Genomic DNA, 13,676 nt, shown 5'->3' with positions numbered 1-13,676 from the left:
ATCTAGTTTGCTTATTTATTTATTTATTTATTTATTTATTTATTTATTTATGTCTTTTTAGGCCACCTTTGGCCCATGGAGGTTCCCAGGCTAGGGGTTGAATCAGAGCTGTAGCTGCTGGCCCACGCCACAGCCACAGCTACAGGGGATGTGAGTCACGTCTGCGACCTGCACCACAGCTCAGAGCAACGCCTGATCCTTAATCCACTGGGCGAGACCAGAGATCGAACCCAAGTCCTCATGGATACTAGTCGGATTCGTTAACCCCTGTGCCATGACAGGGACTCCTCCTGATCTAGTTTAAATTTACAGACTGGGGAGCCCAGACAGCTGGCACTGACTGCCAGGTGTCCTGGTGAGGATAAAACAAATAATCTTTCTCCTGCTGTGGCTGGAAGCCTGCGGTCTCTTCCTGTACCTTGGAGGAATGGCACAGATACAAGTTAAAGGTTGCCACTCACTTTTTAGACAGGAAGTAAGGAGGCGTGAGCTATGAGTGTGGAGTAAGAGTTCAAGGAGAAGTGGGCTGAGTCAGAGGCAAGGGCACATAAAGCTCCATCCATTCCTGCCCTTGGGCCATCAGGAGACCAGAACCCAGGCTCTCTCTTCTGACTTGCAACAATCTTACAGGTTAGAGCTTTTTTCATTTGCTTTCAGCTACTCCTGGGAGGGGGCACATGGGATTTTTGCAAAAATGGAGTGGAAGGAACAAAATGAGTTTCCACTGAATCACCTGACCTCTCTTTTGGGCCCTTTCCAGGGCCACCCTCTCCAGGTTCGCCCGCTCATCCAGTCTGCTCCCCAGTGTTTTCTGGTTCCTGGCAAGTATTTCTCGGTGCCCAGGTTTAGCAATGGCTGGATGGAGCTGCCTTGTGACAGGAGGAGGAGGGTTTCTGGGTCAGAGGATCGTCCACTTGTTGCTGGAGGAGAAGGATCTGCAGGAGATCCGGGTACTAGACAAAGTCTTCAAACCAGAAGTTCGGGAGGAATTTTCTAGTAAGTGAACTCTAGTTATGGGTGTGTAGCTCCATTTTAAACCCTGCATTGGTGTGGGGAGGGGGTTCTTGTCTAGCAGTTTCAGGAAAACTGTAATCCAATCAAGGCTAATCCTATGTCTTTGCAAAGGCAATCACAGATGGGGTAATAGAAAGACACCGAGCTGGGTGTCTGGAGATGAGTCCGGTCCTGACCAAGAACTAGAGAGGGAGCCGCAGCCCCGGCCACTTCTGCTTCTAGGCGTCTTTTCTTTTCATCTGGAAAATCACATATCAGTTTTCTCTTTTGTCAACAAGTCTTTAACATTCTGAAGATTTTTTTGACTTGTCACTTGCTTTGCACCGTCTGCAAAGGGCAAGCAAGTGCCATTAACCCCTGGGTCCCTACCCCTCTTGATTGTCCCTGCAGACTAATGGGTCTCTTTGTGGCTTCACTTAACATTGCCGGTGAACCAGAAGGGAGTGAAGTGAGTGACTGAGAGAGAGAGAGTGAGAGAGAGAGAGCGAGAGAGAGAGTGAGAGAGAGAGAGCGAGCGAGAGAGTGAGAGAGAGAGAGAGAGAGGGAGAGACAGATAGAGAGACAGAGGGAGGTAGGGAGGGAGGAAGAGAGGGAGTAGGAGAGAGAGGGGAGTGGAAGGGGGGCCTGGGCGTGCAGCGAGGGAGCCCGAAACAGAATGAGAGGCAGCAGACAACAGACACACCTCCTGTGGACAGGTGCCGTGCTGGATGCAGAGGCTTCTGGAAGGAAAATAATAGAGAATGCTCATGGAGTTCTTTCTGTGCCAGGCAGTGGGCTAGGTGTTTTTTCGTTTGTCCCCTCATTTGCCCCTCATCACAGCCCTCTGGGATGGGTAAGAGTATCCTCCTGTTTTAAAGATGAGAATACAGGCACAGGGGAGTACAGCCCATGCAGGCTGCTGCAACGAAAAGAAAAGCAGGCTGGGTAGCTTATGACAAGAAATTCATTTCTCACAGTTCTAGAGTCTAGAAGTCCAAAATCAAAGCAGGATCACCTTTCTTGCATTGCCTCAGATGGTGGAAGAGGCTAGAGATCCCTGGGGTGTTTTTGTTTTTTTTTTTCTTCCCACACCTGCAGCATATACAAGTTGAATCTGAACTGCAGCTGTGACCTGTGCCACAGCTGTGACCTATAACCCGCTGTGCTGGGCAGGGGATCGAACCTGATCCACAGCAAAGACAATGCAGGATCCCTAACCCGCTGTGCCACAGTGGGAACTCCTCTCTGGGTTCTTTTATAAGAACACTAATGCCATTCATGTGGGCTCTACCCTCATGACCTAATCACCTCCCCAAGGCCTCCAGCTCCTACGCCATCACACTGGCATTAGGATTTCAAAGAAGTGGATTTGAGGGGACACAAACACACAGACATAGCTGAGGTTAATGAACTAGTCAAGGTCCTCCATCTGGAGAAGAGCAAAGCTGGATTTGAACCCACCCAGGCAGTCCGGCTGCAGTGTCTGTGCTCTTAAGCACTAGGTTGCCTGAAGGCTTCTCTCCAGGCCTCCTTCCAACCTCGCTCACACCACGTAAGCAACTGTATACTCAGTCCATGTAGAACACTTGCCACATCCACAGAGCCTTGGAGGAGGGAGCTATGGCTCCACAGGGGAGGCACCCACAGCGCCCTCTGCTGGTGTCTCTGCATCCCTGCAGACTAATGGGTAAGCAATTTCCTCCCTTGGCTCTGGGCTTCAGGGCAGAGCAGTTCCTTTGAGCCCCTCTGCTGCAGTTAGCGTGGAGAGAGAGGCACAGGAAGGGAAAGGGAGGGCAGAGGTGGGAACATGATCAGAAAATTCTTCTCTCAGGCTAACTCCTCTGCCTTTTCTCCACTTCCTGGCCTTTTCAGAGTGAAAGAAAGAGACTGGGGCTGAGCTAATTTTGGCAGAGGCTTAGATGGTTTTTCCAAGTTGCAACCCAGGAAGGACGTTCTCCAGCCCCGAATATTTCACTGTGGATTTCTCTCCACTGTTCTCTGGCCTCCACTGCCAATTTCACTTATACTGCTGTATCCTTACTCTGCCTCCGAAAAGTGCCAGCCCTAGGGCGTGGGTGATGGGAAAGGGAGCAAGGCTAGAAGGCAGGGGGACAGCCTGGAGTCTCTGTTAGAAGGGCATCTTATACTGCCCCTTACCCTCTCTGAGCCTCAATCTCCTCACCTCTAAGGTGGAAATCAGAATCCCCCTCTCACGAGAGAGCTGTGAAAGGAAAACTAAAAGTTGTGTGCAAAGCCAAAAGCCCAAAATAAGCGCAGGATATTTATCCAAATGGTAGGAGTGTGGCATTTATTTCCCTGGCTGATTGGAGGTGATAACATTACTGGTGGTGTTACTCCCAGTGGGCTTCAGAGACCCTGATGTTGTATCCACGGCCAGTGGCAAGACGGCCAGATTGCCAGTCCCTCGGTGGCTGGCTCCTTTCCAGCACTGACACCTGCTTTTGATGGTCTCTAATAAGAGTCCTTTCAAGTCCATCCATCATTCGGGCCCATCCTAAATTCCTATTGGCAAGCGCCAGCATCCTCCTGATCACTCCAGGGGAATACGGAGGGCTGTCTTTGACTCTCCCTCTCAGCCCGGCTCAAGTAAGAACAGAACCTGCCAAGGTAAGGTCTGAAAGTCGAACCTTGCATTCCTCTGCTCTCCTGGGCTCCCAGTGCTGGATCCCTGGTTGCATCCTCCTCGTGTGAAAGGTGATGTAGACAGTGTGAACAACCCCTCCATCTCCTTGCTTTCTCTTATATCCCCTGCTTCCATCTCCTTTATAACAGCACGGCTAGGGTTAACTTCCTACGCCACAGCTCTGTTGCCTTCCTCCTTTAATTCCACACCCGTTCACGATTCCTCATTCCCTACAGCATCACATTCAAATCTGCTCCTTGATGCACTTTATAAACGTCCCATGAGTCTCTATCAATTTTGCGTTTCAGGCCCTTTTTGGGGGGAGGGGCCTGCACCCGCGGGCATGTGGAGGTTCCCAGGCTAAGGGTTGAATCGGAGCTGCAGCTGCCGGCCTACAACACAGCCACAGTGACGCCAGATCCGAGCTATGTCTGCGACCTACACCACAGCTCACAGTAACACGGGATCCTTAACCCACCGAGTGAGGCCAAGGATGGAACCTGTGTTCTCATGGTTACTGGTTGGGTTCATTACTGCTGAACCACAAGGGGAGCTCCCCAGGCACTCTTGACTCCTCAGTGCTCAAACTCTTTTTTGGCATCAGATGGGATGGGAAGAGATATTTTGCTCTTTCCCAGTAAATGCCACACATTCTGATCCCAACAAATGCCACACATTCTGATTTCTGTGCCTTTGTTTACTTGTTCCTTCCATGGAATATACCTCCCTCCCTGCCAACCTCCCCCCCCCCATCCACCTGTCTTTGAAGACCTGGGTCAAAGGCCACCTTTATCAGGAAACTTCAAGACCCAGAAGCCTTGCAGTGACCTGAGTCCTGTTCACGCAGAGCTCCAGAGCAAGATCAAGCTGACCATGCTGGAGGGGGACATCCTGGATGAGCAGTGCCTGAAGGGAGCCTGCCAGGGGGCCTCCGTGGTCATCCACACTGCCTCTATCATCGACGTGGTCAACGCCGTTGGGCGAGAGACCGTCATGAAGGTCAATGTGAAAGGTACAGGATCCTGGGGGAGCGGGAGGGAGGGGCATGTGAGGACCAGAAGCCAGGCTAAGGAAGGAGGAGGAGCCTGGGGAACACCTGCTGGGTGGGTGCCAAGGGTTTTTGCTTGTCACCACAAAGAGAGAAGTCAAATTTTGGACTTGCCTTTCAAGCTATCAGCCTCAGTTTTTCAGGTGAGGAAACTAGGGCTGAGAAAAGTTAAGTGTCTTGTCCAGATGGGGGGAATGAAATGGCTGGGATTGAAACCCACCTCCCGGGTGGCTCCAAAGGCCATGGAAGCTCTTTCTTTTGCTGCTGTCAAGTGCACTTTTAGTCAAGTGCTGACTAAATGCCAACCTCCAACTCTTGCTCTCCGCCTGCCTCCTGCCTCCCTGGGGCTGGAACGAGACCTTACCAGTGCTTCCTTGGTCATCACGTTAACCTTCTGCGTGGCTCTAAGGTGGTGGCCACACCACCTCCCAGAATGAAAATCTTTATGACATGAGGTGCCCCCGAGTCATTTGGGAACAACAGGCCCCAGCTCTGGGCTGGTCTCCTTCGGGCCAGACTTCCTGCACAGGATCTCCAAGGGTTAAGAGATTGCCTAGCCCCTGCCCACTCACCTTCCAGAGGGACCCCCTCACCCAGAACACTAGCAAAACTCGTTCCCGGTGATCTGGCAGGACAGAATTATCCAGCATGGATCTTCTCATAATACTGTCTTAATAAGAATAGTTTCCCCGTTATCCACATGACCGCCTCCTCAGCTCACTACCAGGTCTATCACTGAAGCGTGGGTCCTAGCCCGGTACCCAAGGACACCCTCCTTAGGTCCCTATCACCTGGATGCTTGGTAGCTCTTCCTGAATCGTGGCTTTCCAACTTCCTTTGAATCTAGATGCCTTCGCTCAAGGGATTAGCTTAAATCCTTTATTAGCCTGCTCTGTAGTATTATCCCTCTGACCCCTGGAGGCCAATCCCTCTAGGACCACAGCACCCCAACCCCCTAGCCCATCTGCCTTCCATGCCCTGCCCACCAGAGTTAGTCTTTGCACAGACGCCCCTTCCCAAAGCAATTCGCTGTTTTTGCATCTCTGGCCTAAAGTAGCAAAGTCTCAAAAGAAACCCTTTCTCTATTCGGCTTAGCACCCCAACCCCCAAGATCCCCCCCTCCCCACCACTGCCAGGAGGGTGCAGAGATTAACCAGTTTGTAGTTTTCGGTCCCTCTCTCATCATTTCTACTCTCCTCAGCTCCCAGCACCTGAGCCTTTGAAATCCCTGAGATGTGTTAGAGGTCTCTGTTGAGTAAAACTAGTATCAGTGTCAGGTTTAGAGAAGACCTGGCAGTGATAGTCATTGCTCCCTCTGCAGGTGAATTAGCTCTGAATTCTCTCTGCTTCTACATTTAGTTTTTTTTTTAAAAAATGAAGGCGTCTCTCCTGAAAATCAAATTGCACAAAACACTTACAAAGCATGTTTTAAAAATACCACCCACAAAAAATGATGCTTTACCCAGGAAAATCCTTTCTTCGATAAGGAAGGCGCTCTGGATTATCTTCAAGAGGTAAAATTCTACTCCGCTTTACGAGTCTCCAAATCCCACCCATTGCAGATTTTACCAGCAGAGGGCGCACTCTTCCTGTTCTTCGCCAGGCTCAACATACAAGGCCCCAGGGCAGGGCTCCACAATTATAGATAAAAGATTTTTTATCGCCTCTGCTTTTCATATCCGGGTAAACAGAGTCACAGCCAGATTTAGGAAGTGCCTTTGTAGAGAAAACACCAGGAACAGAGTCTGGATCTCCAGCTTCTCCCCAGAACCCACAATCAGGTGCTCACTGACTCAAAAAAATTCCTTGTGACAAGTTTTTATAGATCTTCAAAGAAATGAGAAAAATACAAACACTTCAATGTATATTTAAGAATATATATATATATAACCACAGAGTTCCCGTTATGGCTCAGTGGGTTAAGAGCCTGACAAAGTATCTGCGAAGAAGTGGGTTTGATCCCTGGCCCTCCTCAGCGGGTTAAGGATCTGGCTGTGGCAAGCTGTGGCATAAGTCACAGATGCAGCTTGGATCCCGTGTTTCTGTGGCTGTGGCATAGACCAGCAGCTGCAGCTCTGATTCGACTCCTAGCCTGGGACCTTCCACATGCTGCAGGTGCGGCCGTCGAAAGGAAAAACAAAGTATAGGGGATCTATATACAACTCTCTGTGCATGTGAGTGTATGTGATGTGAGTCCTTCAACTGTCCTCTTTTGCCTAAGGACTAGCGCTTTCCATATTCTAAGAGTATGGTCTCCTCACTTTTTTTTTTTTTTTTTTTTTTTTTGTCTTTTCTTTTTTTGCTATTTCTTGGGCCACTCCCGCGGCATATGGAGGTTCCCAGGCTAGGGGTTGAATCGGAGCTGTAGCCACTGGCCTGCGCCAGAGCCACAGCAACGCTGGATCCGAGCTGCGTCTGCAACCTACACCACAGCTCACGGCAACGCCAGATCCTTAACCCACTGAGCAAGGGCAGGGACCGAACCTACAACCTCATGGTTCCTAGTCGGATTCGTTAACCACTGTGCCATGATGGGAACTCCCCTCCTCACTTTTTAAGTGCAAATAGCCTGTCTTTGGGAGTTCCCACTGTGGCTCAGCAGTAACAAACATGACTAGTATCCATGAGAGTGCGGGTTTGATCCCTGGCCTTGCTCAGTGGGTTAAGTATCTGGCGCTGTCATGAGCTGTGGTGTAGGTTGGGGATGCGTTGCTGTGACTCAGCTGTATCTCCAATTTGACTCCTAGCCTGAGAACTTCCATATGCCGGGGAGTGTGGCCCTAAAAAGACAAAAAAAGAAAAAGAGAGAGAGACAGGAAGGAAGAAAGGAAGGGTGGGAGAAAAAGAAAAAGAAAGGGACCTAAAAAGACAACAAACAAACAAATAGCCTGTCTTTAATGAGGTAGTAGAGAGGATAAATGATAATTTTAAAATCTCCTTACTCTGCCAAATATAAAGTGGCCTCTTGTCCTTTTCCAAAATTGAAGGCACAGGCACAGATCCATGAACTCCAAAAGCTTAGAAATGCTCACCCTCCAGAACCCAAGCCTTGGTCTCTTTTCATTTGTGCTTTTTTCCCTCTGGCTGAAGCACGGTCAGATCTCAGCCAGAGACATACAAGATACACTCCTGAGGTGCAAGACCCACCTGGCCGGTGGGGCAGGGCGGGGGGTGCAGACACGGTCTCTGGCCTGGCTGGCTCCAGGCTCTTTCCTGACAGTGACGGTGTGTGCTCTCCGTGGGCAGGTACCCAGCTCCTGCTGGAGGCCTGTGTCCAGGCCAGCGTGCCGGTCTTCATCCACACCAGCAGCATAGAGGTGGCTGGACCCAACTCCTACAGGGAGGTCATCCAGAACGCCTGCGAAGAAGACCGTCTCGAGACGGCCTGGTCCGCGCCGTACCCCTTGAGCAAAAAGCTGGCTGAGAAGGCTGTGCTGGAGGCTAACGGCTGGGCTCTTCAGAACGGTGGTACCCTGCACACGTGTGCTCTGAGGCCCATGTATATCTACGGGGAGGGGAGCCCATTCATCTTTGCCCACATGAACAAGGCCCTGGAGAACAATGGCGTCCTGACACACAACTCCAAGTTCTCCAGAGTCAACCCCGTCTACGTCGGCAACGTGGCCTGGGCCCACATTCTGGCCTTGAGGGCCCTTCGGGACCCCAGAAAGGCCCTCAGCGTCCAGGGACAGTTCTACTACGTCGCAGACGACACACCTCCCCAAAGCTACGATGACCTCAATTACACGTTGGGCAAGGAATGGGGCTTCTGCCTTGATTCCAGAAGGAGCCTTCCGCCCTCTCTGAGGTACTGGCTGGCCTTCCTGCTGGAAATAGTGAGCTTCCTGCTGAGTCCAATTTACAATTATCAGCCCCCCTTCAATCGCCACTTCGTGACCCTGTGCAACAGCGTGTTCACCGTCTCCTACAAGAAGGCGCAGCGAGATCTGGGCTACGAGCCGCTCTTCACCTGGGAGGAAGCCAAGCAGAAAACCAAGGCGTGGGTTGGCTCCCTGGTGAAGCAGCACAAGGAGGCGCTGAAAACCAAGACTCACTGACCTGGGCTGACGACCACGTGGATGTGGGTGTGAGGGGAACTCCGTCGAGCTGTTCCCCCGCCGCTGCCCCCCCGCCCCCACCGCCACTGGCTTCATACAGAAAGTAGCACAGGCACGAAGCCAGGTCCTCCAGCCTCGCTTTCCGAGGTGGTCACCTTCTTGTCTGCTTCTCGCCACCGGAACCCTCCCCTGTCACTGGCGCAGGAGATGCTGTCTGACCTCCCCGCCCTTCCGGGGAAGGACAAGGGGACTGGGCGTGGCCGCTGGCACCCAAGTCTCAGTTGCTGATTCTGAGCCTTTTGGGGGCTTCTTTGAACTTTGAGTTTTGCCTCTTCATTCCCTTTCCTTTGTTAAATGCAAAAGCCTTTCTTTTAAAAGTATGTATCCCTTCACGCAGCTCCATGAAAATAATAAACGTTTTAATGACTCATCTGGAGGAAGTGGTGATGTCTGGGCACACAGGGGACTTTTCCTTTCCCTCCATTTCTAGGTCTCACCATCTCTGTTTAGAAAAATTGCACAGAACAGGGTGGGCGGCAGTGTCTGGAAGGGGAGCCAGGATCAACCAAGCACCCACTCTGTTTCAGGCCTGTGCTAGGTGACTGATGTGTTTGCTTTAATCCTCACCGGAAGCCCACGAGGTAGGGGTGACTGTTCCCTCTTATGAATAAGGAAACTTGTTCTCAGCCACAGTAACTGGGAAGAGACCAGGATGCTTAACCCAGATAGAGTGGCTTGAAAGCCCTTATCTTTCCACTGCACCATGTAGCCTGAGCGGCCCCCAAATTTACAGCAAAATGGGGAGGGGATGGTGGGTGGGTTTGTGGGGGTGCAGTGGACTTGGGGGACTGATCCTCAGGAGAGCCCAGCTCCCTTGGGTCACCTACTTCCTGCCTGGTCCTGTGCAGGAGACTCCCTAGGACCCAAGAGAACCCTTGGGGAGGGAATCTGGCAGGTTTTCATGCCCTTGTCAGCTGGGCAGGGGAGGGAGAAACAGAGATGCAGCCAGACGTCACCACCAATGCCGGTGTCCGTGACGTCCCTGGAACACACATGGATGTATGTGCGTTGGTGGCAATTCATAACCCAGTTATATTTCAACTCACACGGTGAAGCCACACCTCGGGGTCCTAGGAAAGTGAAGGGAGCAGACGCGAATCCCCATGAAAGTTTATCTCCTCTGCAGCCCTAAGAGCAGACCTCCTCCTTCCTTCCCCATCTCCCCTCCACTGCAGGCTCTCTTCCCTTCCTCCACTGCCTCCTGAGCCCCGGTCCCCTCCCTCCATCTTCCCTTCATCACTGGCCTTCTCAATCCCCCGAGGAAGGGAGGCCCAATCAAGACCATGTTTGGGGACTTAAATGATGACACACGTACTAACTGAGCACAGGGCCAACAGTCAAAAGAAATCCTATCAGGCCAACGAGGACAGTGAGACCTGGAGCAGATGAGGAGGTGGCTGTGGGGGTCAGAGTGTGGGGAGGTGGGAGCCGTCTCCCTTTAGACCACAGTGTCACCTGCCTTTGTGAACTGCAGCCACAACAAGAGTCACACCCCACTTCAAGGTGGCCCTTATTCAGGGAATTGGTGCATTATAAATCCGGTTGAACTGGATGACCACAGAGGAGACTGTTTCAGCGTTTGTTCGTTCTTTTATTTGTATGCTTGTACCCGCAGCATGTGGATGTCGCCAGGCCAGGGATGAACCTGTCCCACAGCAGCGACCCAAGCCACTGCAGTGACAGTGCCGGATCCTTAACTGCTGCGCCACAAGGGAACTCCTCAGCATTCATTCCTAAGGAGAAAGAAAAAAAATAAAGAAAGAACAGAGGAACAAGTTTCCACCACCTTCAAAACCCCAAGGGACAGAGCGTCAGCACCCCAGGGATCAGGGAGGACCGGCCCCAAGGGGTGGGACAAACACAGGAGCCAGCCTATGCCTAGCCTGCTAAGGTGTGTACATCCTGTTATGTTTATGCCAATGGGGACGGAAGGGAGGGAGGAAAGGAGGGGGTGGAGTCTGGGACAGGGGGGTGGAGTCTCAGCCACCTTTTTAACCTAATGAAATCCCACACCTGTAAACCCACCAGAGCAGTTCTCACAGGGAAGGAAAGTGGCATTGTCGCCAAAGGGGCAAGCGAGGATTGGTGCGAGTGGAGAAAGAGGAGAGGGAATCTGACCCTCTACTGAATAAGCATAAAGACCTGGGAATGTTTTGGTCCATGAAACCTCGTCCTAACTGACCCTGAGAGCAGAATAAAGCTCTGGGGAATCCAAGCTCCTGCGCAGGAGCCCGAGGTGCACTGCAGGGAAGCACCGGAAGGGGGCAGCAGAGGTTTGGAGGGAAAAAGGAAGCCGCCCCTTCAGGGATCTGAACCCTCCCTGCCTGGTCCTCCCGCACCACCAGGTGACTGCAGGGAGTGCAGGTGAGTGAAAGCGCAGGTGTTGCTCGGCCACCCGGTTAAGTGTATGTTGAGTCCGGAGAATGGAGCTGAGCTGAAGTGAATGGGGAAAACCTCAAGGAGCAGGGGTGGGACTTGGGTTGGAGAGTGAGGTGGTCCAGGCAAAAGGCGGAGGCTGAGCAGTGGAACAGAGGACTGCTCGAAGTGTGGAGCTAGACCACGGCAGGAGCAAATCCGGGAGAGGAGGCCCGCGGGAGATGGGGTAGCTTAGGCTGCAGGCTGAGGCTATGGGCTTAACCAGGCAGGCCTCACAGAAGTGGGGGAGGGCGGGGGGATCCGGGAGACCAGAAAGGCCGGGCCAGACCCACTGTGGTAGAAATCTCAGGGCAACTACAAAATTTTCCATTACTTTATTAACACGCGGACAGAGAACAATGACAAAACCAACCTCACAATTTCTCCCAAGGAAAACCCAAATATCCAAGAAAAAGTCCAAGCTGAGAGAAGGGGCAGGGCAGCTCTGGGACTGGGACAGGCCTTTTCCTGGCAGGCCTGGATGCTTCTAGGCAGCCTGGCTCACCCCAAAATGGATGAAGCAATTTAAATCTGTATCACGCTTCATGTGAATATTCTTGCTTTTCTCTATGGGAATCTCAGTGTGTTTAATTACAAGGTAGCAACCTGGATCCTGGTGGGGTGTTCTGTAATAGGTGATACATACACTTATTCTCCTGTTACAGTCCAAATGGAATCTGAATTTCAAAATACATCTAGCCCCAAGGGTTTGGATAAAAGACTGTGGACCTCTAGCAGCAGAATTATGGACCAGGTATTGCTCTAAACACTTTGCATAGTGTGCTCAATCAACCTTCAAAAAGTAGGTACTCTTATTATCCTAGTCTGTCACGTGAGGAAATAGAGCACAGAGAGGTCAATAACTTGCTCAAGGTCATCCAGCTAGTTAGCAGTTCCATTCCAGTAATAAAAATGCTTTTTGGCTTCAAAGATTTTATATGAAGATGGCAAATTCACATGCCTGCAGGAGCCAGACACCATATATAAGTTAGACAGGCTAGAGCTAAGAGGCCTTAGGGAGCGGTGGGGAGTGTGGCATGCTGGAGAGCAAATACCTCACCTCGGGGAGGCAGCAGCTGCAGAGCCCCTGCTGATTCATGTGGGGATATACTCCAAGTTACCAGGTCTTCTGACTCTTCGAGGGAAACAAAACTTCCTACTATTTTTTTTTTTTTTTTTTTTTTTTTTGTCTTTTTAGGGCCACACCCATGGCATATGGAGATTCCCAGGCTAGGGGTAGAATTGGAACTGTAGCTGCTGGCCTACACCACAGCCACAGCAACATGGGATCTGAGCCATGTCTTCGACCTACACCACAGCTCACGGCAATGCCAAATCCTTAAGCCACTGAGCGAGGCCTGGGATTGAACCCACAACCTCATAGTTCCTTGTCGGATTTGTTTCCGCTGTGCCATAATGGGAACCTATTCATTCTTGATAATGGGTTCTGCGTGTACATATTATACTCTGTGCTTTACTGTATGTTTGATGTTGGTTGTAATTTTTAATAATTAATTTTTAAAGAAGCGTTCAAACTAACAAAACATATCTGTGGGCTGTACTGACACTGAAGACTTCCATTTTTCCGTCTCTGCTCCCAATCTAGTGGGAGCAATAAAATATGAGGCATGGTGGGAGTTCCTGTTGTGGCTCAGCAGGTTAAGAACCCAACATAGTGTCCATGAGGATAAGGGTTTGATCCCTGACCTTACTCTGTGAGTTAGGGATCCAGCGTTGCTGCAAGCTGCAGTGTAGGCCTAGGTTGCTGGTGCAGCTCAGATCAGGCATTGCCATGGCTGTGGCATAGGCTGGTAGCTGCAGCTCCAATTCAACCCCTAGCCCAGGAACTTCCATATACCACATGCACGGCCAGTAAAGTGCGTCTGGAGGGTCCCGTCTGGGTAAGGGACTCAGTAGAGCCCTTGCCTTGGAGCAGGTATTGAAGATGAGTAGGACTTCGACAGGCAGAAATGCGAGGGAATGTATTCCAGGCAGAGGCAGTGGAATCAGGAAAGACAGAGGTGGGGAAAGGGTGTCATTTTCAGGCAACTATGCAATCAGAGTGGACAGACCAGAGAGCACAGGTAGAGGATAGAGCAGAAGACATACCTGGAGAGACACGATGGGAAAAAACCAGGGTCACCTTGGGTCACCTCTAGGAGACACTCTGCCTTCTTTCTTCTTTCCCCTTCCAAGACCACCTGACATTTAATGGCTTTGCATGCATCCTGCCTCACCTTTTCTGGAAGCTTAGACTCCTTAAGAGCAAGGAGCTTGTCTCCATGCATACCCCGCCATCAGCAAATATTGACAGTCATACGAAAGAACTTGGAGATGATTCGATGTGCAATGGGAAACCACTGAAGAGTCTTGTTCAGCTGTCCCTGAAAGATTACTTTGGCAACAACATGTAGGCTGGATTGGAAGAGATTAAGATGCTACCTCAAAAGTCTGGGCA

At 51.1% G+C, this 13,676-nt stretch overlaps 1 protein-coding gene across 2 annotated transcripts; it reads left to right on the top strand.

The window, feature by feature from the left end:
• On the top strand, nt 292–9,173 carry HSD3B1 (hydroxy-delta-5-steroid dehydrogenase, 3 beta- and steroid delta-isomerase 1). 2 transcript variants are annotated; one of them, XM_021088745.1, is made up of 4 exons: nt 292–630; nt 761–996; nt 4,407–4,649; nt 7,932–9,173. In XM_021088745.1, the coding sequence occupies exons 2-4, from the start codon at nt 852–854 to the stop codon at nt 8,741–8,743; spliced, it is 1,200 nt and encodes a 399-aa protein (XP_020944404.1). In that variant the 5' UTR covers nt 292–630; nt 761–851; the 3' UTR covers nt 8,744–9,173.

Source organism: Sus scrofa, chromosome 4, assembly GCF_000003025.6.
Source record: "Sus scrofa isolate TJ Tabasco breed Duroc chromosome 4, Sscrofa11.1, whole genome shotgun sequence".
NCBI lineage: Eukaryota > Metazoa > Chordata > Mammalia > Artiodactyla > Suidae > Sus > Sus scrofa.
Note: the sequence above shows the minus strand (reverse complement) of the source record. Positions and strands in the feature narration are given on the sequence as shown.

Coding starts and splice junctions, on each gene's coding strand:
- HSD3B1 (XM_021088745.1), top strand. CDS start 852: ATGGCTGGATGGAGCTGCCTTGTGACAGGAGGAGGAGGGTTTCTGGGT. Junction 997..4,406: donor AGTTCGGGAGGAATTTTCTA/GTAAGTGAACTC, acceptor CTGTCTTTGAAG/ACCTGGGTCAAAGGCCACCT. Junction 4,650..7,931: donor CATGAAGGTCAATGTGAAAG/GTACAGGATCCT, acceptor CTCCGTGGGCAG/GTACCCAGCTCCTGCTGGAG.